This window comes from Mastigoproctus giganteus, chromosome 10 (genome assembly GCF_048544385.1).
Source record: "Mastigoproctus giganteus isolate SK-2022 chromosome 10, ASM4854438v1, whole genome shotgun sequence".
Classification (NCBI taxonomy): Eukaryota; Metazoa; Arthropoda; class Arachnida; order Uropygi; family Thelyphonidae; genus Mastigoproctus; species Mastigoproctus giganteus.
The window spans coordinates 123,166,042-123,193,770 of record NC_143584.1 but is presented as its reverse complement, the minus strand read 5'-3'; the positions used below and the strand labels follow the sequence as shown (position 1 = coordinate 123,193,770).

Genomic DNA, 27,729 nt, shown 5'->3' with positions numbered 1-27,729 from the left:
CACTCGCTGTCTCATAGATGTAGAAGAGGCCTCTTCTACAGATACTTCCATGGGCACTGTTCTTCTGAATTAGCTTCTATAATTCCTGCTCTCTCTTTCAAAACAGTCCGAACACGTGCCGCCACCAGCTAACATCCATTTACTGTCCAACTTCAAACTCACAGAACCAACTTTTCATCTTCCTCGTTTATTCATTCAACTGCCGTTTTCTGGAACAACCTTCCTTCATACGTATTTCCTGAAAATTACAGTCTACAGAAGTTAAGTCCATTGTCAACAAATATCTTCTTTTGTCTTCTCAACCTCCAACCCAAGCACGGTACTAAGTACTATAGGTTCTAACACCTTTCGTGTTTGGGGTTTACATAAAAAAAAAAAAATTTAATGAATATTTAATAATGAATTATAACTATTTGTTAAAATTCTAGAAGAAATAAGTACAATATGTTACAGAAAGTTGAGTAGGTATTATATCATATATAGTGAAGCATACATAAATACTTTTTATATGTTACTAGTTAATGAATTAATGACTGATTGATGAAAAGTTAATTTATTTACTTTTCACTTCTAATAATTGCAGAAAATAGAATTATTCACTGTAATTTAAGAAAAAAATCAAAATTTTAAAACTTTTCAAATTTGATTTTTTATATTTAGCTAACATTATTTAACTGTTATAACCGAAGTGCTGATTTTCAGTTTGTGCATTCCACTTATCTCATATAGTAAAGCCTTAATAATTTGGACTAAGGGGGAGGGGATAGTCTGAAATATAGATTATAATTATTTGTATTCAATAGATTATTGAATACAAATAGTTGAAATCAAATAAAAAAAATTAATAATATTTTTAAGAAATTACCTTCAATTAATATATTAAATATTAATATCTGATTGATTGGGCATTTTTGAAGAAATCAGAATTTCTATGAGTAAAGGCCCTTTGTATTGCCATTTTAAAATGTTCTTCTTCGTATTTTATGTTTCCAATTCTTCATCTTCTGTACATCACACTTTAATTATAGATTTTTCTTCCTTGAAATTCTATTGTTACTTCTTCTTCTGTCTCCATATGATCTTCTAGTCACATTCTTACATCTTCCAAATGAATATACTTTTTGCCACTGTTGTGCAATGCATTTTGAAAATCTTCAGCTTTGGTTCCCTAAATCATTAAAAACATTATTGTTTAATAGCTTCTTCCATGCACTTACTTTTTATACTCTGCTTTGCTTTACCCCAACTTGCAACCCAGTTGCAAATACTACTTTTTCTGTTTTAATTTTTAGCATTGGCCACTGTTAAGTTCTTTAATTATTTATTTTGCTACAAATGCTTACAGGTGAGTATGATCCCATAAGAAAAGGCACTTGATATTGCCAGCATTACTTGATAAAATTTCATCAGAAGAATGTCCATGTGTATTATCTAACAAAATGCAATCCCTTGATGTTTTCATTTGCATTTATGCCTTGATGTTTTTGGAGAAGTCTGAGTTTCATTCCTGTTGACAGGTAGAGGATTTCTAGTCTTCTTCATTCAAGCCTGTGGTTAGCCAATCTGAGGGTATAGGGTTTTGCTCTGAGTTATTCCAGTTTTTTTTCAGTCCACACAACATACAAATCAGCCTGTGCTCACGCACTTCTACAGGCATAATACATTATTGTTATGGGCGCAATCTTGGATGCCATTATTTATTTTTGTACCATCATTCAGAAATGTATAACCCTGCTGTATAAGTATTTCTGAGTTAAATTTTTTCCTGGTCATTAGTATTATTACTGCTTCAAAAATAAATTGTATTCATAGTTATAGTAGCAGATACATAGATATACAGTAGCTGCACTCCATTTTAATTAACATTTGTCTTAGTGGGTGGACCTCAGTTCAGCAACCATTTTGAATCCAACCTAATGGCACGTGACAATTGTTAATTAAAATGGAGCTGAAAAAAAACTGTGTGCTGAAAAATTTCAGCACACAGTGTTCAAAAGTAGTTTAAATTAAAAAATTTGTATTTGAACAATGTTAATTCTTTATAAAATATGTATTAAAAATCAAAGTAGGCACTATCATGATATGTAATTTGTGTAAATTTTTGCACCCAAAAAACAAAAACGATCCAAGCAGATAAGTAACGTGCCTTTTTTCCCTCCTCTTTGGTAGACGAGTCTGTGAGTGAAAATCAGATATGTGGATAACCTTTTATTTCTTTTTTTCTTTTTTTTTTTTTTCTTTTTTTTTTTTCAAATGAGAACACAGGAAAAAACAAAACAGTTTTATAAGTATATGAGAAATAGACACAGAACTATTTTCCATCCTCTTCTAGTTCAAAATGGAAATAAAGAGGATGGAAAACTGCCATTTTGATGCCTTGGTGGAGAGACAACAAAATTCGATTACAGGGGTGTCAAACCTTTCCAAAGGTGCATGCCAAAATTGGCTAAAACTTTTAAAAACAACCCTTGCATGCCCCTCAGAATTTTTCCCATGCCCCTCGGAAGGCGATATTCAAGACGTTTAATTGCACTATTTTGTCACAATTTCGTCAGTACGTCTGACCACTCCGACTTCAAACAAATCACTACATGAATACAGCTATTTACTGAATGGTGTGACTTTACTACATGCCTGGCAGAGAGAATGGCTGTGAATAGGTCACAACTCAATTTGAATTCCTGGAGTGATGTTGTTTCAAAGTTTGAAATTTTTTTGGGATGCTCTGAATTCCGCGTGATCAAAAAATTTGTATTTGCGCCACTTTGGGCATGTGTGCCATGGGTTTTCACTCCTGTTCTGTAACTACTCAGGCATATAGGAAAAAGATGGACACCAGATGTTACATTAATTTTAATTCAAATTATCTAATGAATATCAAAAATAGCATATGTAAATACAAGGCAAATGGTACTTCACTTAATAATAAAAAAATACAGAAAAGGACAAATTCATAAAACAGGCACAATACCTTACATTAAAGGAATAGGAGAGGAAACTAAGAATATGGAATCATCAAGTCCATATTCTTAGTTATTTAAACCAGTAAACAATATCAAATGAGAGTTTTGGATCATGGTAAACATGTAGAAAAGAGGAATACCAGGAAATTAAAGATAGCAGAACATGCTATCTTGCTACCTATAGATGTTCCCATGAGTTTAATGCAAAAAAATTTTGAAATTATCAGTGAGGAGGGAGGAGATAAGACAATAAATAGAAATATGGGAAGGGATATAGATGCATCATGGATGCATCTTTCCAGCAACAGAATATAAATTTATAATCATTTTTTTTTAAGTTGATGTTTAAAATCCATGTACATAATTAGGGTAGGCAGGATTTTTCACTGAGTCTCTCTGATTGACCAGCTGGGGGTTAATCCCTCTTAGGTTATCTCCTTTCTCTTATTTGCCTGGAAATCCTGACCACTGAGAGCAGTTATGCAAGTGATCAAGGGTCTAATATAGATTCCAGGGCATGATGCTCATTAAAAAGTTAATTATTACTGTGTAACAGTAGTTTAAATTGTAGTTATCTCTTAATGGAAATAACCTGTGAAGGTAACAACTCATTTAAAGTCATGATTAGGGAGCAGCTTAATTGGTTCTAAAATAAAAGTAATTTTAAAAACTAAAGCACTATTGTGACAGCCATATCAGATGATGGGTGATCTCAGTACCAGACCTATCAATCTGTGAGTAACACATTGAACTTAATTGAGCAGCATGGAAGAAAAACTTCCATTTGAAACATACTGGGATGCTTTTACACCATGCAGCCCAATAATAAAGGTGGCAGGTTTATATTTCAATAGAGGCATTGAAGTAATTTGAAAATTTGTGTGCATCTTGTATTCAGTTTCTCTTTGGAGACCCTTCCATCCTGAAAATCATCCCTTGAGGCTTAGGCTAATGTTGACATTTCAGCTGGCACCTCCATAGCCAGGTGGGAAGAAGCAGCAGTGCGTAGCACACACTTCTTGATTAGACCGGAGTTCGAGCCTGTCACCACCAAATACAGAGATGCGGAAAGGTCAGGGAATGACCACCACATATTCCCGGAGCAATATGGCCTTAGTTGCTAATGCTCCTAAAAACCAAATAACAAACAAACAACAAATGTTTCAGCTGCAATCATTAGAGGGACCAAAACACCCTCAATGATAGAAAATTTGTTATGATAGTTAAAATTTGAATGATAGAAAATCTGATGGGAAATCAATAGCCTTGAAATGATTAACAATGGTAACTCAGTTTTTTAAACAAATTACAGACAACTTTGATGATGCCATTTGCTTAAAAGTATTAGCAGAATTGGTCAACCTGTGGATAATAGTAGTGCTATCTCTAATGTGAGTATAAGCCCATGCTTTTATGGCTGCCATTGGAGAGACTTGAACATTCCCAGAGATGGAAATTGAATATAGAGGTACATCAAATTTTCAAAATAAAGGTTTTATTTTATATCCAAAATAAGACTGGACTTTTTAGAAATACTTGAATCATAAGACTCATTTTAGTTAAAAATGTTATTTATTTATTTTTTATTTATTATTTTTTTTTGGTACATAGGACTTATAACATACTTATTTTTCAGGCTTTTCCATGTCAGGTTGACTCCTGCAATGTAATAATAAGAATTGTATCATTTACCCCAGGGGCTCACATCTGGTGGGTATGGGCTTGGCATACCCAGGGTCCTGAGCTGGATATCATCATTCTTCTCTTCTTGGTGATTCCCTTCTACTTTTGACTCTCTCTCTCTCTCTCTCTCTCTCTCTCTCTCTCTCTCTCTCTCTGTCTCTCTCTCTCTCTCTCTCTCTCTCTCTCTCTCTCTCTCTCTCTCTCTCTCTCTCTGGGTAGCCCCGGGAATTTTTTTTTTTTTTTTTTTTGCTTTTGCAGCATAAGCCTCAGGCTTCCTTGCACCATATAGCTAATAATAATATTAATAATAATAATAATAAATAATTAACAAGAATCCAAAATTGGCACCTTGTTTTAAGCCCTGTTATGTAGTTAGACTTGATATCTTCACTGATATAGTCTTTAAATATTTTATGTTTCATTTTTGCAGATGGAGCCCTGTCCATGAGACATAATGAAATAGTTTTCATCTTGTAGACGTCTCATATAGTTATTCATGTACTTTTGGAAAGAAAAAAAATATAGACTAATATACAAACACTTAGTTCCTAGTCATCTACAAATTATAAGTCACAGGAGTAGCATAATTATTATAAATATATGTATATAGGACTGATGTTAATAAAAAAAAAAAAAAGTTGTTTATTTTACTTGAATTTAAATATAATTTCTTCTTTGTTAAAATTTATTTATTTTTATTTTTTACTTTTCTTCTTTCAGATATCTTTGGATCATTTTAGTCTAAAATCATTGAATGTCCATTGGCTTCGATCAGTAATTGGTTTAGTTAGTCAAGAACCTGTATTGTTTGGCTGTAGCATTGCTGAAAATATTCAATACGGATGCTCTGATGTTACCTTTCCAGAAATTGTAAAGGCTGCACAGATGGCAAATGCCCATGATTTTATTTGTTCTCTTCCAAATGTAAGGAGTTATTAACTAATTTATGAACTTTCTCATTTTCATATCCGTGAATCATTTTGAATAACAGTAAATCTTTTAAAAAATTTAAGATATTTGTATTTATTTATTAATAATTATTACTTAAAGATTATCTAATATTAAATAATTTGTTTCAACTACAGGGGTTACGTTCCTGAGAAATGCCGCGAATACTGAGTAATGGCTCCCATAGTAATAAAGGGGTTCCATTCCAAAGTATGTAATATATAAGAAAAACTAGTCCAAAATTTTGTCTATGTAGGTATTATATGTACCTTCATAATATGACTATGTACATAGAAGTACATAGTGAAATGCAAGCATAAGGCATCGAAATGAAAATAAGAAACAATTTAATATTAAATGTAATATTTATTAGAAATTTCAAACAAATCTTTCAATCCAGCGCCTTTGCTATAGGTTAAAAATTTATCCCGCCAGTTCTATCAACAGTTTCGCTAAAGTGTTGATAAAGGTGTTTTGCCCTTTCACGAATGATGAAAAGGGGAATTTTATTTTGAGTTTGGTCTTCTATCCACAGATTTAAAGCTTTTTCCATTTTTTCTAATTTAACATCACGAGTTACAGAGCAAATTTTTGAAGCAATTAGCGCGTTTTCACGGACACTATGGCGAATTTTTTCTTCCGATTTCTTGATTGATCGTGCCGTTGACTCATTGATTTTATAAAGTTTTGCCACTGAGGAGACACTTTCACCATTAGAAATTTTGTCTAATAACTCAATTTTATTCGCTAATGTCATCACCTTCTTTGATCTTTTCACATTTCCCTCGTTATTCGTAGCCATATTTTTGTACGGGTTAGTAAGAACTTGTGCACAATAAAGTCACTTTCTTCCATTAACACACTCAAAAAAGTCTGTTTTACACTGCAAAACGGTAGATTTATCACTTTTGTAAGCATATCAATTTATAAATTGATGAATTTATTCAATTTATAAGCATATAAATTAAAAGCAAACGACGAAACCCATGACAAGCGCATAGCACATACTGAACAAGGATTAGTGAGAAACATCCACGCTCGCGATTTTGTCACCCCCCACCCACTGAGAGCTGTTTTGACCGGGAAAGATGATTTTAGCCATGCCCATGTTTTTTTATGGCGGAAAATGTTCACGGCGATTTAAAATTCACATTTTTTTAAGTTTCATTTTATATTAAATCAGCGACCGCGAAATCGCGAATACAGATACTGCGAATAGCGGGGGTTTACTGTATTTGCAAAAATATTTACATTTTTTTTATTTTTATAACATTTTTAAATAATTTAAAATTAAGAGTTAATGAAGTGTTAATAGTAACAAACGATGCAAGAAGGAAGCAAATTTATACATGGTATCAGCAAAAAAAAAAAAAAAAAACCACTGCCCATTTCCACAAAACCAAACAGAAGTTTTTTTTTCCAACAATCAATTACTTTTCTGGCTGAAAGTGAATTTTCATGCATCTATCTTGCAACCATGAAGTTTAGTTTACTCAACACATTTGAAGCTTTAAACACTTCATTCAGGTCTTCTTGAATTTTTTTTTTTTTGGTAGTTGTTGGCGCATCGGCTTCTGTGGCCATAGTGCACCTCCCAAGTATTTTGCAGTACATTGATCCAAGCCCGAGGCGGGATTCGAACCCGCGACCGTTGGGTTGCCAGGCAGGCACTTTACCCACCTGGCTAGCCCGGTCGGCGTCTTCTTGAAGGTTCCTAGTTTCCAGACACTACAATTTGCATAACTGAAGTCATTTTTTGGTAATTGTACTCTTTTTGTATCCCTGACTAATCTTTTATTGCTCTCCTCTGCATGCATTTCAATAGATCTACATACTTCCTAAAATGAGTCTTCTAGGCCTATGTGCAACTTAACATATGTAATTTAACCATTTTTGTCAGAAGCTCTCTAACCAGGGAAGATCTAGACATCTTTTAAGCTGAATTGACTTGGGTCAAGATGTAATGTCGGCTCCTTGTCTTTTTATAGTGTAACCCATTAATGGGGAGCTAACTATGTGGAAACTCTATGAAAGAATATGAATTGCTCGTATGGGGCTAAGCCAATCAAACTAGATAGATTATAGGCCAAAATCTTTACATTATGTTACGACCAAGCAATCAAAATTCATATTTGTTTAGATGTCGCTGGATCAAAAAGGTCCCTGCTCTGCTTTTTGCAGAACTAGGACATACAATTCTAAAAATGCTACCAAAACAATCATCAGATTAAAGAAAAAGTAGAATGAGAACTAAATCTGTATAATATCAGAATAGCAGCTGAACAATAATTATAAACATATTTATTCTGGAAGTATGTTTTTTTGTTTGATTTGGTAGTTGTTGGCGCATCGGCTTCTGTGGCCATATTGCACCTCCCAAGGTTTTTGCAGTACTTTGATCCAAGCCCGAGGCGGGAATCGAACCCGCAACCTTTGGGTTGCCGGGCAGGTACTTTACCCACTCGGCTAGCCCGGTCGGCATTCTGGAAGTAAGATACAGTGTAAGGAAAGATTATAAATAGTTTTTATAAGTAGTTTAGAAGAAAGTGTGGCGAAGGTAAAGAAAGCCTGCACGAGAAGCATGCAGAAGTTCGATGAAATTTAATGGTAAAAGTACTTTGCCGTAACAGCATTTGTACTGTTGCTCGCTCGGTAAACAGATTGGTGGGTGTTATCGGTCAGAAGTAGAAATTGAATCCCATGGAAGATTGAAACCCTCCCGAAGTGGAGGGGGTAACCTGACCTTTTTTCTTTAGAATCACTGGTGAACTAGTGGATAAATTGTTTATTAACAAAAAAGGCAAAGGAAGCCCACACGAGAAGCACAGCAAACGTCGAAAAAGTTTACTGGTGAAACTACGTTACGAACATTTTTTACGACACCAGAACTTCCAATATGACTCTGTTCATGATTCAATTAATGATTCTAAAGAGAGAAGGTCAGGTTCCCCCTCCACTTTGGGAGGGTTTCAACTCTCGTGGGATTCAACTTCTACTCCAGACCAATAACACCCACCGTCTGTTTACCGAGCGAGCAACAATACAAATGCTGTTATGGCAAAGTACTTTTACCGGTAAATTTCATCAAACTTTTGCGTGCTTCTTGTGCAGGCTTTCTTTACCTTAGCCAAAAGTTTAATTTGTGGGAAAGTTATCCAGTAGAGTTAGGAGGGAAAATTTTAAGACTAAAAGTCTGGACAACTAAAATTTATCTGTGCATAATTTATCACTTAAAGGCTCAAAAAATGAAACAGAAAAGCTCTTTTATTAGAAGGAAGAGTAGAAATAAAGAGATGATAATAATAATATTCAGCAGGAATAATAGGAAATTGGAAATAAGCTACTTCTACAAGGACAATTTAAGAAAATATGAAGAGAGAGGGGGGGTATAAACCTTTAATAACATTAAAGAACTATTAGAATTTTGTGCAAGCTGTGCACTCTTAATTATAAACATGCTATTTCACAAAAAAAAAGATACCCATGATGTTACGTGCAGGGAGCAAACAGAAATAAGAAAAGCATAATAGACTACATCATTATAGAAAAGGATCTTAAAAAACTAGTTGAAGTAGGGTATGTAATTAGAAATTATCTTGCATTGAGTTAATTAAAAATGGTAATTAGCACTAATGAGAGGTATACAAAGTTTTAAACATGGAAAAAATTGAAAATCTCTCAAATTGTCAACAGTTATTAAATATAGAAATGTTCTCAAAGATTAAATGGCATTCCTGGGGCTAAAATTACTTTAGCATTAGCATTAGTAGAGGCATATGATGCAAGAAAGCAAGTTTATGCAGCATCAGCCAGGAAAAAAAAAAAAAAAAACTTCCACTTCACCCCTCCGTTCATTCGAAATACCTGTCCAGCTGAGCCTTAAATTTATTTAGGCTATCAACTTCCACAACAAGGGATGGAAGTCTGTTCCACCAACCAACTATCCACTGGCTAAAGGCAAATTTCCGCACATCTATCCTACATCTGTCTTTTCTCAATTTGAATTTATGCCCTCTCAGGTGATTATTCTGAGCAAGAGGCAGAATCCCATCAGCATTGAGCATGCTCAAACCATTCAAGTCTTTATACACCTCTATCAGATCACCTCGCCGGTGCCTAGTCTCCAGACTGTAATTTGCAAAACTTAAGCCTTTCTTCGTAAGAGCAACCCTTTGTTCAATTCAGACCTGTATACAGTACTCGAGGCGTGGTCTGACCATTGCCTTATACAAGGGAATAATCACCTCCTTATCCCTGCTAGAAAAATTCCTGTATATCATTGATAACACACCATAAGCTACCCATGCAGCATGTCTGCACTGCTCAGAGAACTTCATATCTGCCTGCACAATTACCTCCAGGTCTTTTTCATTCTCTACCACTGTCAGTGTAGTACCACAGAGTTGATACGTTGCTCTGGGGGATGCTGTTTCCCATATGTAGTACTTTACATTTGTCAATGTTAAACTTCATTTGCCACCTCTCAGCCCATCTGCTCAACCTTTCCAGATCCAGTTGCAGCAACATAGCATCAGTAGTGTCCTTAACAATCCTGCCAACTTTTGTATCATCTGCAAACTTGGACATTGAGCTTGATATACCATCATCAGTATTATTTATAAATACAGAAAACAATAATGGACCCAACACTGAACCCTGAGGAACTCCACTAATAACATTAGTCCACGATGAGCAGTGTCCATTGATTACCACTCTCTGTCTTCTCCCCCTCAACCATCCCTTTATCCATAGCAGCAGTTTGCCTCCAATGCCACACTGCTCCAATTTGTGCACAGTCTTCCATATGCAACAGTATCAAAAGCCTTTCTTAGATCCAAGTATATAATATCAAAGTTATTCCCTCCGTCCAGCTCTTTTATGACTGCATCATAGTATCCAATCAAATTGGTCAGGCAAGACTTGCCCTTAACAAAACCATGCTGTGTCCCAGCTATAACTGAAGTCTTGTCTAGATGATCCTGCAGTGCTTCTTTAACCGGTGCCTTCATTAATTTTCCTGGAACAGAAGTTAAACTCACAGGTCTATCATTACTTGTGTCAGCCTTTGATCCTCCTTTGTGAATTGGGGTCACATTTGCACATCTCCAGTCTATGGGTACCTCCCCTGAGTTCAAGGAAGCTCTCATAATTATGGCTAAGAGTTTGCTTACTTCCTTTGCTGCCTCCTATAATATAACTGGATAGATCCCATCCACCCCAGGTGCCTTTCTTGTGTTTATCTTCAACAATTTTTCCTCCACTTTACTCTCAGTTATTACAAGATTATCTAGCTTATGGTCAGAGTTGAATACACCTCTGGCATTCCCCTCGCTGAATAACTCCTCATGTGTGAATTTCGTTGCAAAATATTCATTTAGTTTGTTAGCTACCTGAGCAGTATCATCAACAGTTGAACCGTCGATATCAAGTGGGCCAATCTGATTCATCCCCTTCCTTCTAGAGTTTACATAAGTAAAGAACTCGTTGCTGTTTTTCTTCGCATCCCTTTCCAAAGATTTCTCATAATTTGCCTTTGCCTGCCTAATGCCCTTTGTGACTTGGTTACAGACCAGCTAATATCAATCATAGGCTTCTATATCACATGTTAATTTATATGTATCCCATGCATTTTTATTCTCTGCCATATGTCTCATTAGTTCATCTGACATCCATTTAGGCCTAAACCTTGAACAACATTTCTTAGTTGGTATGTAAAGCCTAGTAGCTTCCAAGATAAGTTCTTTGAATGCTTCCCATTTTGAGTTTGCTGTTGGTAACATCATCAGTTGGTCTCACTGTGCAGAATTTAAATACTGTCTCAGACCATCATAGTTGCCTTTACAAAAGCAATTAGCCTTCCCTTTACCCCTGATGGTAGTTACCTCTTTGAGTAAATCCCACTGCAGCACACTGTGATCACTGCCACCTAGTGGTTTCTCTATCTGCAGATTCTTAAGGCATGAAGAATCACTACTGATAATCAAATCAAGAGTATTACTCCCTCTAGTTGCCTCCCCAACATGCTGATGTAGAAAACAATCATGCAATAAATCCACAAAAGTCTTGTTTGTGTGAGAGTGACCAACCCACAAATTCCAGTCAATATCTGGGAAATTAAAATCCCAAATTATAACACTCTGATTTACTGGCCCACTCTATTTCCCTGTACAGTTTCTTATTATACTCATCAGAGTCATTAGGCCTATAGCATACTCCTACTCTCAATTTTCATCTCCCAATGCTTATGTTACACCAAACTGACTTGACACTGCACTGTCCAGCGATGTCGACTGGCTTCACTTCCTTGGATTTTATGTGTTTCTTAACTAATAGCATAACCCCTCCTCCCTTCCTATCCTGTCTATCCTTTCTGTAGACGTTGTACTCCCCAAATTCCAGTTCTGCATTCCTTATATCTGTGTGATACTACATCTCTGATATCCCAACAATATCCACCTTTGATGCTTTGAGCAATACCTCAAATTCATCAAATTTATTTACCAAACTCCTAGCATTGGTGTACACCCAAGTATACATGCACCTGTTCTTTTTCTTAGCTACCCTAAAACAACCCATGTGTTACTTGTACTGCAATGACTCCCAGCAGTCTCTGAAATATCCTGCAACTTGTTTTTCAGGCTTCTGCTCATTCCAATAGAAGCAGTGCAAGAATCACTTTCACCTCTGCCAGTGGCTACTGTTAATCTATTAGTCCTTGTATCCCCCCAAGCTAGCAATTTTCCAACCCACCTAACACTGCCTCAATAGCATCAGCAAATATGCTTGCACCCTTCCTATTTAAGTGTATCCCATCCCTGTAGAAGCAGTCCCTTCTGTTAACAAGTACAGACCAGGCTGAAAAAAAATTCTACCCCTTGAGCCTTGCATAGACTTCACATAAAGAATGGCAAAAATTTCTCTCAGTTACTCCCCTGAGCCAAAGCATTCCCACTGCTTTGAACTTTTGCTTTTGTGCTCTAGTTCAAGGTGCAATTTTGTCTAAGTTTATTTTAAAAATGCCACAATAAATAAGAGATTAAGAGTACAGGCACTCCCAAACTTATGTAATACTCAACTTACGTATAATTGACTTTATGTAAGTTTTTGCCGGCTAGTGCAAAATTGAAAAAAAAGTAATAAATGGAGGCATTGTGAAAATATTGTAATGTGAACTCAATAACATTGTGTTTTTTTTTTTTTTTTTTTGGGTAATTCACTTCAAGACCTCAGAAGTCGAAATTTTTGCTATATAACTGAGCTATTAACTCTCTATAAGGTCATTGTTATAATGGAAATTGTATTAGTTTTAATAATGTAAATTTTTATTAAAATTTTATAATGGAAAAACACAAAAATAACTTTTAACTGAAGGATGCAAAAACAAAACACATGGCCAACTCGTTTACAAATGCTACTATTGGCTGAGAAGTAGGGCTACACGGTCCAGCCAGAGAATGCACTACACTTTTACCGTTATCATATGTTCCATTATAAGAATCAAATTTGAATGCCTTTGTGATATTTTTCTAAAGCACATTTCTGGAGGTCACGACCATAAAACAGTAAAAACAACAATTTGCACTTTCTGGTTTATTGGGTTTTCCTGTTAGTGAATTCTATTATAAACAAGTGGTAAACTCGATCTTATTGCATTTGCAATAATACCGATTTTTACATTATTATTGTGAAATGTGTTTCCCCTTCACTGAAATCTTCCAATCATATAAAAAAACATACATAAAGTTTCAGAATCTTCACTTCATTCCTGTTTACTTATTACAATGATAAAGGGAAAGCGACCAATAGAAACTGCAAGTGGTAGCAGTTCTAGGAAACTAAACAAAATTGATTTAGAAATGAAGATGAATATGATTAAGAAGTAAGAAGCAAGACAAAGTTTGTCATTGTTGTATGGGAATTAGTTCCCATTGCTTCAACAGTGAATACTATTTTAAAGGACAGTACACGTATAAAAGAACATGTTAAGGGATCAATGCATTTAAGATCAACAGTAATCATAAAACAGTGTTCAGGTGTTATATTGAAGATGGAAAAGCTATTTATGAGAAATCAGATTCAGAAGCAAGTGCCCCTGAGTCTAATGGCTAATGGCCATTCAAGCAAAAGCAAGGAGTATTTATGAAAATATTAAGGATAAGTACAGCGAACCCCAAGCCAAGTTTGTGGCAAGAAACAGATGGTTCAAGCATCACACTGGTTTCCACAATGTTAAAGTAAAATTTTTGTAATTTTGTACACTTTTAAAATTTTTCCTGTGCATTAGATAAAAAAAAGTTGAATAAATAATTCTATTTACATGTTTGTCAAACATTTCTTTTTTGCTTCAATCAAATTCAGTGCGCATAGGTGCAAGTGCTTCATACGCCATTAGGGAAATTCTGACTTATGTAGAGTTCCGTGGAACACAACCCTTACATAAGTCGGCGAGTGGCTGTATAATAATGCTACACTTTTCCCATGTTATCAGATGGCATTATGTACTGTGCTGTTTTAAGTTTCATTATGTGATATAGTTAAGTTATTAAATTACATATGTATTACTGTAAATGTGTAGTTTGTGGACTTAATAAAAACACTTCTAATATTAATTATTCTCTTAATTGAATTACTTAGAATGTAATTCCATTACTAAATGATGTTTATACACTGAGTGGACAGAAATCATGGGATACCTACCTAGTAGTAACAGGTAGGCCCACCTTTCACCTGGATAAGGGCAGTCACATGGCGAGGCACTGAGTCCACTAGTTCACAAAAGCTTTCCATGGGTATTTCCATCCATGCTTGCTGCACCGCTGTCCATAATTCCATCGCATTCCTGGGTGGAGGAGCCAGAGCATCCCAAAGATGCTCCACAGGGCTGGTGAACAGGGAGGTCATTCCATGTGGTAAAATCTGCCGAATGCTCTTTGAACCATGTTCTAGTCACCACAGCTCAGATTGCAAGTCTGCAAGGATGGACATGTGATGTGTCTGCAACTCTGCAAGGATGGATACATGATGTGTCTAGATGTACTAGAGGTCCCCCAACATGTGCCAGTTGAACATGCCCCAGACCATTACCGACCATCCACCTCCCTGAACAGTTCCTCGTTGACATGATGGGTGCATAGCTTTGTGCGGTTTCTGCCAGATATGCATCCTCCCGTCTGCTCAAAATAACTTGAAATGGGACTTATTGGACCAGGAGACCCTCTCCAATCATCCTGTGCCAATGTTTTTTCACCCAGTTTAGGCATAGAATCCTTTGTCATGGTGTTAGCAATGGGACTCTGGTGGGTCAGCGGCTCCCATAACCTATTGCAACTAATTATTGCCTGATGGTCTTGGTGGAGACATTTCTGGCACCCCCCTCGTTGAAGTTGGGCAGTGATTTGTGCCACTGTCGCTCTCTGGTTGTCTGAAACAATGCGAGACAGGCATGAACAGCCACGTTCATCCACCACCTTTCTCCACTCACAGTGCTGTCCACAATGAGAGGTTATTCCAGAAATGGTGTATTCCTGATACACTCGTGATACTGTCAAACAGGAATAGTGAAATTTCTGTACCACCTCTGCAATGGAGTGATCCATGTGTTGGGTACCCCCCATCATCCCTCTTTCAAAGTCAGTTAACTCACAACGTTTATCCATACTGACATCGAATTGCCATCTACATGAATGTAGTGATGCAGTGTATCTATATACCTGCCAAGCAGTGGGTTCGTCCACTAGCGAGGGGGGTGACAGTGTCGTGTTGCCCAGGAATCGGGTATCCCATGAATTCTGTCCTTTCAGTGTATTGTTCTTATATTAATAGAACAAAGGCAGAAAAATTCAACTTTTGTTTTTAAGCAATTTCAAGGGCCATGTAAAGAAATTCACAAATACTGTCAGATAATTAACCTCAGGGGCTCACAACTGGTGAGTATGGGCTTGGCACACCCAGAGTCCTGAGCTGGATATCATAATTCTTCTCTTTCTTGGTGATTCCCTTCTTTCTCTCTCCCTCTCTCGCAGGGTAATTCAGAAACTTTTTTTGGCTGGTGCAGCATATGCCTCAGGCTTCCTTGCACCATATAGCTAATAATAATAAACACAAATAATAACTGCACTACTAATTTTAAGCAAAAAAAATAACAAAAAGCAATAATTTTTGCATAATAAAAAATCCACTTAGCAGCTCTCAAAAAGCAATGTATTATCACAGGTATCTGCATATTTGTCTAACTTTTATTAATTCATTAATTCTTACGTTATGATAACATTCTAACTCCTTACGTTATGATAATTTTAACACACTAGTTTCCCATATCACAGAAGGTATTTATGTTCTGTCTCAAATCAGTCCATAGTCCCCCCCCCCCACTTCCACATTACTATACAGGGGATTAAATATAGAAATAGAGCAAACTTTATTCACATCATTTCTCCCAGATACTAGAAATTTTGTCTACAGTAGCAACTATAGGCAGCTAACATTTTGTTATGTTTCCTTTTTCTAGTTATTTGTTTCCTATAGCTTTTGTCTTCCACAGTTAATAATTCAATCATTACATGTTATTTAATTTCAAATAGATAAATGTGTTCAAACCATTTTGGACACATCTATTTGAAATGTAGTGTGAAAAATTATACAGACAACAAAGAGCAAATTTAACAAAGTGGGTCTTGTTAGATATTACCATGTTGATATTGATTCAAATGTGTGCATATCCATTTCATAACATGAATTTTTGTACATGTAAAAGATTGAAGTATTGAAAAATGATTGAAAGTTAAACTTGAGAGTGAAGCAGGATTATTGCTTCTTATTTTTATACACTTTGTGACATTGAAATTGCAATACCCAAAAGGAATGATCGGAAGTGCATGCAAATCAGCATGTGGATGAGTTGTGCTGAGATATACAAATGATTAAAATATTGGACCAATTAAAGAAGCTTCAGCTAATATATAAAAATTAATGTAGAGGGTGGAGTTCAAAGCAACATGACACAGTTAACAGGCTTCTGTCTCATAAGAACCAACTTCAGAGTGTGACAATTTAAGATTTTGTAGAGAATGCTGAGACATCATGTTTGACACCAATATCAGCAACTCAGTGACTTTGACAGAGGGTGGATTATTGGCCTTCAGTATGCTGGATGGTTGCTTTGTTGTGTAGCAGAAGGTGTGTGTGTGTGTGTGTGTGTGTGTGTGTGTGTGTGCGCGTGCGCGCGCGCATGTGTGTGCCTTGACAATGCCAGGATGTACAGATGTTGCCAACAGTGGCTGCGGGAAGGTATGACCGCTTGTCAAATGGATAGTGGAGCATGATGGAGGACAACAGAACAGGAGGATCGTCTTATCCATTGACAGGTTAAAACTGCACTTATAACCACACCAGCTACTATCCAGTGAGCTATGACATCAGCTGGCTGTCATCCCATCACCCATTAAACCATTGTATCCCAACTGGCAGAAGGGGACCACCATGCATACCAGCTATTGCACTGATTACTCCTGACTGCTGCCCATTGTCAACAGCATCTGGAATGGTGCCATGCACAGGCCATCTAGAATACAGATAGGTATCAAGTAGTCTTCGACGATGAATCCTTCTTCTGCTTGGGGCCCAATGATTGTCACACATGTGTGGTAACAACATGGTAAATGCAGTGATCCTAGAGCAATTGTTTTTTGTTTTTTTTTTATGTAAATCCCAAACACAAGAGGTATTGGAACCTATAGTACTTATTTTCAGTAAATACGTATTAAGGAAGGTTGTTCCAGAAAACGGCAGTTGAATGAATAAACGAGGAAGATGAAAAGTTGGTTCTGTGAGTTTGAAGTTGGACAGTAAATGGATGTTGGCTGGTGGCGGCACATTTTCGGACTATTTTGAAAGAGAGAGCGGGAATTATAGAAGCTAATTCAGAAGAACAGTGCCCATGGAAGTATCTGTAGAAGAGGCATGCAGCAGAAACAGTACGCCTATGAGACAGTGAGTGGAGAGACTCTGTTAGAGATGAATCATTAATTAACCTAACTGCCCTCTTCTGAATGGAATCAAGAAGACCAAGAGAGATTTTGGGGGCACCACCCCAGATGTGGGAACAATATTCCATGGCAGGGCAGATTTGCGATTTATACAGAGTGAGCAGCTGTTTGGAAGAAAAGTAACGCCAAGAGCGAAAGAGAAAACCAAGTTTTTTAGATGCAGAGGAAGCAATATTTGTAATGTGCTTGTGCCAAGAGAGATTAGAAGTCAGGGTAATCCCCAAAAGAGATATATCATTTTGCCTAGAAATTAGAGTGTCACTAAAGATAAGCATAGGAGCAGAAGAATCCTTTTTGCGAGATATAAGACAAGACTGAGTTTAAGAAGGGTTGAAATCGACTAGGTTGTCTTTGCCCCACTGGAGAATTACCTGGAGATCGGAATTTAAGGAATTGGTAGCAGATTTTCAAGAAGTTGAAGCTGATTGAGCAGGGTAGGGTTTCTCAAAATGGAAAGTGGAATGCAATGTGCTATCATCGGCAAAACTATGAATAGGATTTCCAGTCAATGGAAGAAGGTCATTAATATACAAGAGGAAAGGGGGGGAAATAACTGAACCTTGGGGGACACCAGCATTAGTGGAGAAGTTAGAAGACAGAGAGCCATCTACCATCACTCTCAGTGAGTGATCAGAGAGAAAACTGGATAACCAATTACTAAAAACAGTTGGCAAACCATAAGATGGAAGCTAGTTTAGAAGACCTTTATGCCAAACACGATCGAAAGCCTTTCAGATGTTAAGAGCAACTACTTGTGTTTCACCGAACCTTTCCATTGAATTAGTCCATAAATGGGTAACATAAGCCAGAATATCACCAGTGGATCGACACTGACGGATTCCATACTGGCGATCGTTGATCAGGTGGAAGGTTTCTAGGTAGTTTAAGAATTGGCGTTTAATTGATTTCGCCATTACTTTAGAAAGAGTAGAAGTAATTGCAATGGGACGATAATGGGATGGGAGGGATTTGTCACCCTTTTTAGTAACTGGCTGGATATGAACAAATTTCCAAGCAGAAAGAAAAACACCTTTGGAATAAGAAAGTGAAAAAAGGCGGCAAAGAATAGGAGTAAGTTCATAAGCACAGGTTTTGAGAACAAGTGGAGAAATACCATCAGGACCTGGAGCTTTCTTAGCATCAAGATTCATCAAAATCCTTCTGACATCCTTTTGATGGAAGACCACAGGAGGCACTGAATGGAGCGTTTTGGGAATGGTGGGAGGTGTTTTACCAAGATCATTAATACATGATTTGGAAGAAAAATGGGATTCTATCAGGTCAGCTTTATCCTTGGCTGAACTGACAACAGAACCATCTGGTTTGGACAGAGGTGGGAGCAGAGATGGGCAAAAGTTGCGGCCAATAGCTTTGGCAAAAGATCAGAATGCTCAGCTACCATTAGAGCAAGAAGCAAGTTTTCTATTCTTAGCCTGTTCAACCTCTAGTTTAGACTGATTAATAACTGCTTTACAATTGTTGTGAGCTTTGCTGTAGGCAGAAAATGAAACTGAAAAATTAGAAACAAGCCAATTACGATATGCAACGTTCTTCTCTTGAACAGCTTTAGCACATTTATTGGAAAACCAAGGTTTAGATAAAGGAAGAGATTTTAAAGTGGAGCATGGGATAAAGGATTCCATTCCTGCAAGAATAATTTCACTGATACGATCTGAGCAAACGTTGACATCAGAAGTTTTGAAACAGTAATTCGACCAAGGAAAAGAAGAAAAGAAATCTCGCAGGTCATCCCATTTTGCTTTCATGTAATGCCCAACAACACGAGGTTGGGAATAGCCATGAGATAAAGGTTCCATTGGAGAAGAGACAATCACCAAGTTGTGATCTGAAGTACCTAAAGGACCTCACACTTCGACCGTGTACTTAGAAGGGTTGTTTGTGAGGAAAAAATCAAGCGTGTTGGCTGTATGATTAAGATTGTCCGGTATTTATGTAAGTAAATGAACAATCTCTGCAAGGTCATTAGTAATTGCAAAAGCCTCAGCATCAGGACCAGCTGGGTCAGTGTGACTAGAAAACGGAAGCCAGCTGGAGTTGTGAACATTAAAATCACCAAGGAAAATTACCTCACTGTTAGGAATGTTGAACTGGAGAAAGTCAAGTTGCAAAGAGAGGAAGTCAAAGGGCTCCAAGTGATTAGTGGATTGGGAGAAAGGTAGAGACAACAGATGAATTTGACACAATGAGGTAGAGAGAGATTTTAAGCTAGAGAAGATCGAAGAGAGGAGATTCCAAATTGCCAAGTCTCTTACAGGGAATATCAGAATGGACATATGCAAAAGTACCACCTTTGAGGCAAAAGGAATCATACAGTGAATAATTTGGGCATCTTAGATGAGCAGTAGTTGAATCAACCGATAACTGAGATTCTGTCAGAAAAAGTACATGGGGTTTGGCAGACTGCAAGTGGAAATGGACATCGTTGAGATTAGAATTGAGACCACGTATATTTGTGAAATGAATTAGGAAGTGTTTGGGAGGTTTAGATCTTTTCGCAGATAAGCTTGCTCTATTAGTTTGACAATTCATGGTGTATTCAATAGTAAGAAAAAAAGTGGGTGGGACATGCTGTATGAAGTAATGAAATTTTTGGATATGGCATACACATGGTAAGAATATACCCAGATCCTTGACATAACGTGGCCTCAACAATGCTCCCCGCATACACATTACTCGGACTCTCTCCAGTCACTGTCTGGCAGAGTAGAGGTAGCAAGATTATACACTAGCTGATCTGGAAGCCTCCTAGCGAGTTACCAATAGGTTCAGTCCGGTGTACTAACTAGCGGCTGGCCTGCGAACACAGTCTTAGAGCTGTACCCTCGAAATGTAAGGAATATTGGATCTCGCCATGATGTTCATCATAACCTCAAAAGTCATCAATCATATTGCATGATGGAAGAGATAGGGAAGGGTTTACCGGAACATGGCTCTAGAGACTAAAATGAGTTCCACCACTTCAAGCCTCCAATAAGCAAAGTGGTGGTATTGCACCGGTTGATGAGGGTCATCTACCACCTAGTGCTGCCTGGTAACACAGAGGGGCGCCACTCCAACATGTGGTGTGGGCGCCACACCTCGACCCCTGTTTACCTTGGTTCACACCTGGGTGGTCACCTGGCATGTACTTGCGCATGGAGGTTATTGCCAGGATTACTACAGTCCCACCATTGTGAAGGTGCAAGCAGAGGATTTGGCTGTCACAGACTGTCCGGACTTCGCCAAAATTGGGTCCACTCGACCTGAGTGTCACCCGAATATCAGTTCCATCAGCATTTTAAACTCCCAGGTAGCAAGTACAGCTTGTCTGGCATATCTGAGAGAATGTCTGTGACAACCTCAAGGACCAATATCATACTGCATGCCCTGCTGATGTTATGGTATAAGGAGTGATCAGTTTTGATAGTTGGTCATCATTGGTGTTTGTCAACAGCAATCTGACCCTTGTCATTATGTTACTGCAATTCTGTGATCCATTGTTGCTCTCCCATTTCTTACTGGGAGGTGTCTGATGATGCCATTTTTCAACTGGACTGTGCCCAAACACATTCCACAGGGGTTTTCTCTGAATGTCTTCATACTGTGGATGTGTCTTGGCCAGCCAGGTTCTTAGATTCATTCCCCATTAAGCATGTGTAGGTGCACGCACGCACACACACACACACACACACACACACACACACACACACACACACACACACACACACACACACACACACACACACACACACACTAGCATCTGCAACTTTTATCGTGTTCCTTAATGCCTTGTTTTTCATTACTGTAAGTATCCTCTCTGTATTCCTGTTTCATCTAGGTGCTGCAATTTCAATATCATAGTGGATAATTTTAATGGACCATTTAGTGGAAGGGTGCAAGTTACTGATAATATTCATCACGGGGAAATATAAAAATTGGACTATTATTGTATGCTGATGACTTTTGCTGTTAAATAGTAGTATACAACAAATCTTTGAATAAATTACTAAATGTTATAAACAATTTGGTGTAAAAATTAGTTACACAAAAACAAAAAAAATGACATACAATTATGAAACTTTTGTGTTATAAGCAAATGTTAGTATTATATATCTAGGAATAATATTAGCATTAGTAGAAGCATATGATGCAAGAAAGCAAGCTTATATAGCCTATATCAGCCTATATAGTTTATAACAACCAAAAAAAAAAAAAAAAAAACTTTCCGTTTTATCCATCCATACAATCCAAAAGTTTGTCTAGTTCAGCCTTGAATTTATTTAATGAGTATGGAAGAGTAGACATGGAAATAAACAGTGGAATAAGTAAAGAAGAAATGTCTAGGAAACCAATTAAACAAATTCTTTGGTGCAAAAGTAGAACTAACAAAAAAACTAAATTAGCTGTTCATAGGAGAATATTTTAAGTTCTTTTGACCAGTGGAACTTATTGCTGGACAAGAAATAAAGGGCTTGATTGGAATTTTAGAAATGAGAATTTTTAAACAAAATGAAGATAATTAATAGATGGAAGCAATGGCAGGAACATATTACAAATAATCTGAAAAAATCATGCAAATAAATATCCAATCAAAGATAATTTCTCTGCAGCTGCAGAATCAGCACTGGTGACTTCACCGCATACTTGAGCATAGCCTAATGGTCAAACACCTGGGTGCATAAGTACATGTGCCTTGAGTGACCGGGGTTCAAGCCCGTGACTGCCGAATACAGTGTTGTTTCTTGTATTCTGTCTAAGGCGCCTCCGTAGCCAGGTGGGAAGGAGCAGCAGTGCGTAGCACACACTTCTTGATTAGACCAGGGTTCGAGCCCGTCACCACCAAATAAGGAAGATGCGGAAAGGTCAGGGAATGACCACCGCATATTCCCGGAGCAATATGGCCTTAGTTGCTAATGTTCCTAAAAACCAAACAACAACAGTATTCTGTCTATCTTGTGAACTCCTCTGACGTCGTCCCAGAGTACAAACAGAAAATTTATTTATAAGTTAAACAAATTGACTGTATTCTACACATGTAAAAAGGATGGGATAAGAGATTTTAATTAAACAGATATTAGAAGCAGAAATGATTGGTAATAGTTCCAGAGGCGGATCAAAAGCATGGAGGATCAATGGTGTCAAACAAGCATTAGAAAAAATAGGATAGCATACAGGAAAACAGTGAGTGGAAGTCTGATTTAGCAATTCAAGACTAATAGTAATTATGGCATGTGATGCAAGAAAGCAAGCGTATGAGCTTATGTAGCGTCAACAAAAAAAAAAAAAAAAAAAAAAAATCACACAACCATTCCCTCTAAATGTTTTTTCAATTCCTCGTTAAATTTATTTAACCTATCAACTTCCACAACAACAGATGGAAGTTTGTTCCAGCAATTAACCACCTGCTGGCTAAAGGCAAATTTCCGCACATCTATTCTACAGCTGTCTTTCCTCAATTTGAATTTATGCCCCTTTAGATTCGTAATCTGAACAAGTGGAAGAATCCCATCAGAATTCAGCGTGCTCAACCCATTCAAGGCCTTATACACCTCAATCAGATCGCCTCGCAGGTGCCTAGTCTCTAGCCGCTGCAATTTGCAGAATTTAAACCTCTCTTCGTAAGAGGATCCCTTCATTCCCCTCACCAATCTTGTTCCCCTTCCCTGTACACATTCAAGCAAATCTACATCCTTCCTAAAATGAGGCCTCCAGACCTGTATGCAGTACTCAAGGTGGGGCCTGACCATTGCCTTATACAGAGGGACAATCATCTCCTTTTCCCTGCTAGCAAAATTCCTGTATATCATTGACAAAACCCCATGACCTGTTCTGGCAGCCTGTCTGATTGCTCAGAAAACTTCATATCTGACTGCACAATTACTCCCAGGTCTTTTTCATTTTTTACCAGCCTAAGTGTAGTACCATACAGTTGGTACATTACTCTGGGGTTTCTTCTACCCGTATGTAGTACTTTGCATTTGTCAATGTTAAACTTCAGTTGTCACTTCTCAGCCCATCTTCCCAAATTTTCTAGATCCTGTTGCATAGCAAACTGCCATTACCCATTAACAACCTTGCCAACCTTTGTATCATCTGCAAACTTCGACACTAAGCCTGATATACCTTCATCAATATCATTGATAAATATACAAAACAACAGTGGACCTAACACCGAACCCTGTGGGACTCCACTAATAACATTAGTCCACGAAGAGCAGTGCCCATTGATTACCACCCTCTGTCTAATATGTACTATCATAGTGACCTGGATATAACAGATTTTAGATGATGATATACTTAAAATAAAAATATTTTAAATTATTGTAGTTAATCTTTCTGTTTATTATTGTTATTACTATTTTTGAACAAGGCATATGATACACTTGTTGGAGAAAGAGGGGCCCAGCTGTCAGGGGGACAAAAACAGAGAATAGCAATAGCAAGAGCACTAGTAAGGGATCCCAAAATCCTTCTCCTAGATGAGGCTACCTCAGCCCTTGATGCCGAGAGTGAGTCAGTTGTGCAACAAGCTCTGGATAAGGTAAGATATAAAAAATGCTAATATGGTAGAATTAAAATATGTTGCGTGCAATTCATGGGTTAATACAATGTCTTCATCAATAAATTAGGCAGTTTTAAATGTATGTACTTTTATTTTAAAAAAATGCTGTTATGATGCTAAACTGGCAACTTTGCATCCCCAAAGAGTAAAGAAAAAAAATCGACGTTGGCTCCATGGAGCCGAAGGTGGATCCGTGAATAACGTCATGTGAAAATGAAAAAATCCAATTTAAGCTTAATAAAATCAGTTTTATTTTATTCAGTATTTTCATTTGCAATCAACAGTAACGGTTTGTGGTAACTAAAGTAGGATACATAGTTGAAACAATTCAAACTATTAAGATTGCGATTGAAGACCAAGTCAATACGTGATTGACCATGCGTAGTAGATTTTGTAGGATCTGATGCAAGTTTAAGATCAAATGTTGATTCCATGAAGTCGAGGAATGGAGTGTTCTCAGGATCTTTTGAAAGTTGAATTTCCTTACAACTTTAGGTATGTCTCCAAACTTTGGCATATAAATTGCTAGATTGGATATTAAGAAAACTTTAATCTGCTCCATTGTTGAATTAGGTGAGATGTAGAATGTTACAAGCAAAGTTTTCTGTCCATTTATTTCAACTTCAGCTGCACAAATGTCGCCACAGTTATCTGTACCAGTCATTTACCATAGGGACTCTGCATCCACGGTAATGAGAATATGTGGTGTACATATTGTCGATTCAACTTTACTGTATATCATAACACCACCAGATCGCACAGAAGGTCTTTTGAATTGTGTGATACGTTTGTATCCTTGAACATCAACGTTTTCATAATTTTCAAGCATGTTTCATTTAATGCCAAGGTATTCGATTCCATGAGAATTGGATCAGTCGCAATGTATTCGCTGCAAAGTTTCAAATTCTGTGTATTCAACAATACCATTCTGAAACTCGACAAAGCAACTTGATCTCAAAATTGTAATGCGGTAGAGAGTGTTTACAAACGATAGTTATTCAAACAGTTCAGTTCAGTTCAGTTCGAAGATCTTGCATCTTAGGTGTGTTACAACCGCGAGCATGGTAGAATGTTGTCATCTTTCTGATTTCTGATCTTCTAATTCTCGACAATGCAACATATACCAGTTGCTGTTCGAGATTCTTATCGTAATCGAATATGATTTCTTTGAAAGTTCCACCCTGAGATTTATGAACCATCATGGCACAAGCTTCAACCAAAGGAAATTGGATTCTTTTGCATTTAAGCATTTTGCTTTTGAAAGATACTGTGGTGGAACGTCTCGTAATCAGAGTCTCAACAATGCAACATATACCAGTTGCTGTTCGAGACTCTTATCATAATCGAGTATGATTTATTTGAAAGTTCCACCCTGAGATTTATGAACCATCATGGCACAAGCTTCAACCAAAGGAAATCGGATTCTTTTGCATTTAAGCATTTTGCTTTTGAAAGATACTGTGGCGGAACGTCTCGTAATCAGAGTCCAGCCAGATTTTAATACACCATGATGCGACAATATGTGCAGGCGAGACTTGAGATGACTCTTAGTTCCAGCAACTTTCGAAATGTAACCATGATCTTTTGATTTCTGTTTCTTCCATCTCAACATGCTGTAAAGTTCCAATCGCTCCATTGACCAAACCATCTTCAACATCGATGTTTGTAGTGATTATGTAAGGTATTCCAGTCGATAGAGGCAATACATATGGCAAACCTTTAGTCCTGCTATGCTCATTTGATGGAGTTTTGTTCGCATACTAGTCAACTGTTCATGACTCTTGTAATCAGTGAAGTGATCGTCAGCTGTACAATCGATGGTGGTGTTTCCTTCCAATGTTTGAGTGTTATATCAAACAACATTGTTGTTACGATGAAACAAACATTTCATCGATGACAAAGTCTCATGTTCTAAATCAACTTTCGATTAACTTCTTTTCTTCAACGTCTAACATTTCGCGTTTCCAATTTTAGTTAATGTGCTGGGGAATACAACATCACTCTGTCTCATCACTTGATCCAGTGGAAAGAAACTGAGAGACTGCCACAAAATTGCACCACTGATGGAATTCTTACGAGGCTTGAATATTTGCCTTGCATTCACTGGCAGCAACTGGCGCAAATCTCCACAAAATATGATATCTAAACCATCAAACTCTTGATCGAATTCTCCAATGCATACGATCAACACTAGACTCCAGATTGCAGTCTGGTGTTGATCGTATGCAAAATGTCAGCTCCAATCATGCTAACTTCATTGATGAATACTGCTTGAATGTTTTGAAGGTGCAAAGTTTCTCGAGCAAGACCACCATGTATTTGCGTCATACCAATTTTGAATGCCGAATGAACTGTAGTACTATGCTACGGCTGCCTTCCCTGTTGACATGAAGGAGGCAAATGCGTTGTTGAGTGGGTTGTGCACCTGACTTAAGCGATTGTAAGTTTCCATCATAATTTTCAAGGTAAACTGCTTGGCCTCACGAGTATCAGAAAAGTAAGAAGTGAATGGCTGAAGAAAACCTCAATGATGATTCTACTGACATATGGAATGAAAATATTATACAGAAATATGAGAAAAGACCAAAAGATGGAGAGCTCAGTCAGCTTTGCTTGGCTTATTTGGCAGCGAAATACAATGTTGTGAAGGGACAATGTAAACCTAGAAAACAGATGTGAGCCATAAGGTAAACCTAGAAAACAGATGAGTCATAAGGTAAACCTAGAAAACAGATGTGAGCCATAAGGTAAACCTAGAAAACAGATGTGAGTCATAAGGTAAACCTAGAAAACAGATGTAAGTCATAAGGTAAACCTAGAAAACAGATGTGAGTCATAAGTTAAACCTAGAAAACAGATGTGAGTCAAACGTCTTGCTACAGCCTGCTGGATTAATAAAGAATATTTGAAGCGGTGTTGTGTTAGCTCGATCTGTTATTTGATGTATTGTATAACTTCAAGAATCAATTCGCATTCTCTATTCGTCATTCGAACCAACTTGCAGTAATCATCGCTGGTCATGACATTATCTCACCGATGTACCACAGCAGATAGCGAGTTTGCCGAAATCATTTCAATATCATCATTGTTCTCTTGAAATCTGTTACTAGTATCCTCTGCAATTCAACTTTGAACATATTCCTTGCATTTTGCTTGAGCATCCTCTTTATCATCCATTTTGATGCAACGTTTTCTACAATACTTTAATGTTTTGTCAATATCAATGTCCAACTCATACCTTTTGCAGAAATTCATAAAGTACTCATCATTTTCATCGTATATCTGAAGAAACTTGTTTGAATCTAAGATATCAACCATTTGATTTCAAAGGCCAGTAAAATAAAACCATTTCAGGTTTATACTCTGCAAATTCAGACATTTCATAGTGGCAATACCTTATGACTCGCATCTGTTTTCTAGGTTTACATTGTCCGTTCACAACATTGTATTTTGCTGCCAAATCAGCCAAGCAAAGCTGACTGAGCTCTCCATCTTTTGGTCTTTTCTCATATTTATTTCTGTATAATAT

General features: G+C 37.2%; 1 protein-coding gene across 1 annotated transcript in view; it reads left to right on the top strand.

Annotated features, from left to right (window-relative positions):
• LOC150079264 (ATP-dependent translocase ABCB1-like) overlaps positions 1 to 27,729 on the top strand; it is a 350,147-nt gene that overhangs the window by 133,158 nt on the left and 189,260 nt on the right. The window contains exons 10-11 of the mRNA XM_090383010.1: positions 5,367 to 5,570; positions 24,009 to 24,179. Coding sequence (XP_090239136.1) covers positions 5,367 to 5,570; positions 24,009 to 24,179 — 375 coding nt within the window. The remainder of the gene's footprint in view (positions 1 to 5,366; positions 5,571 to 24,008; positions 24,180 to 27,729) is intronic.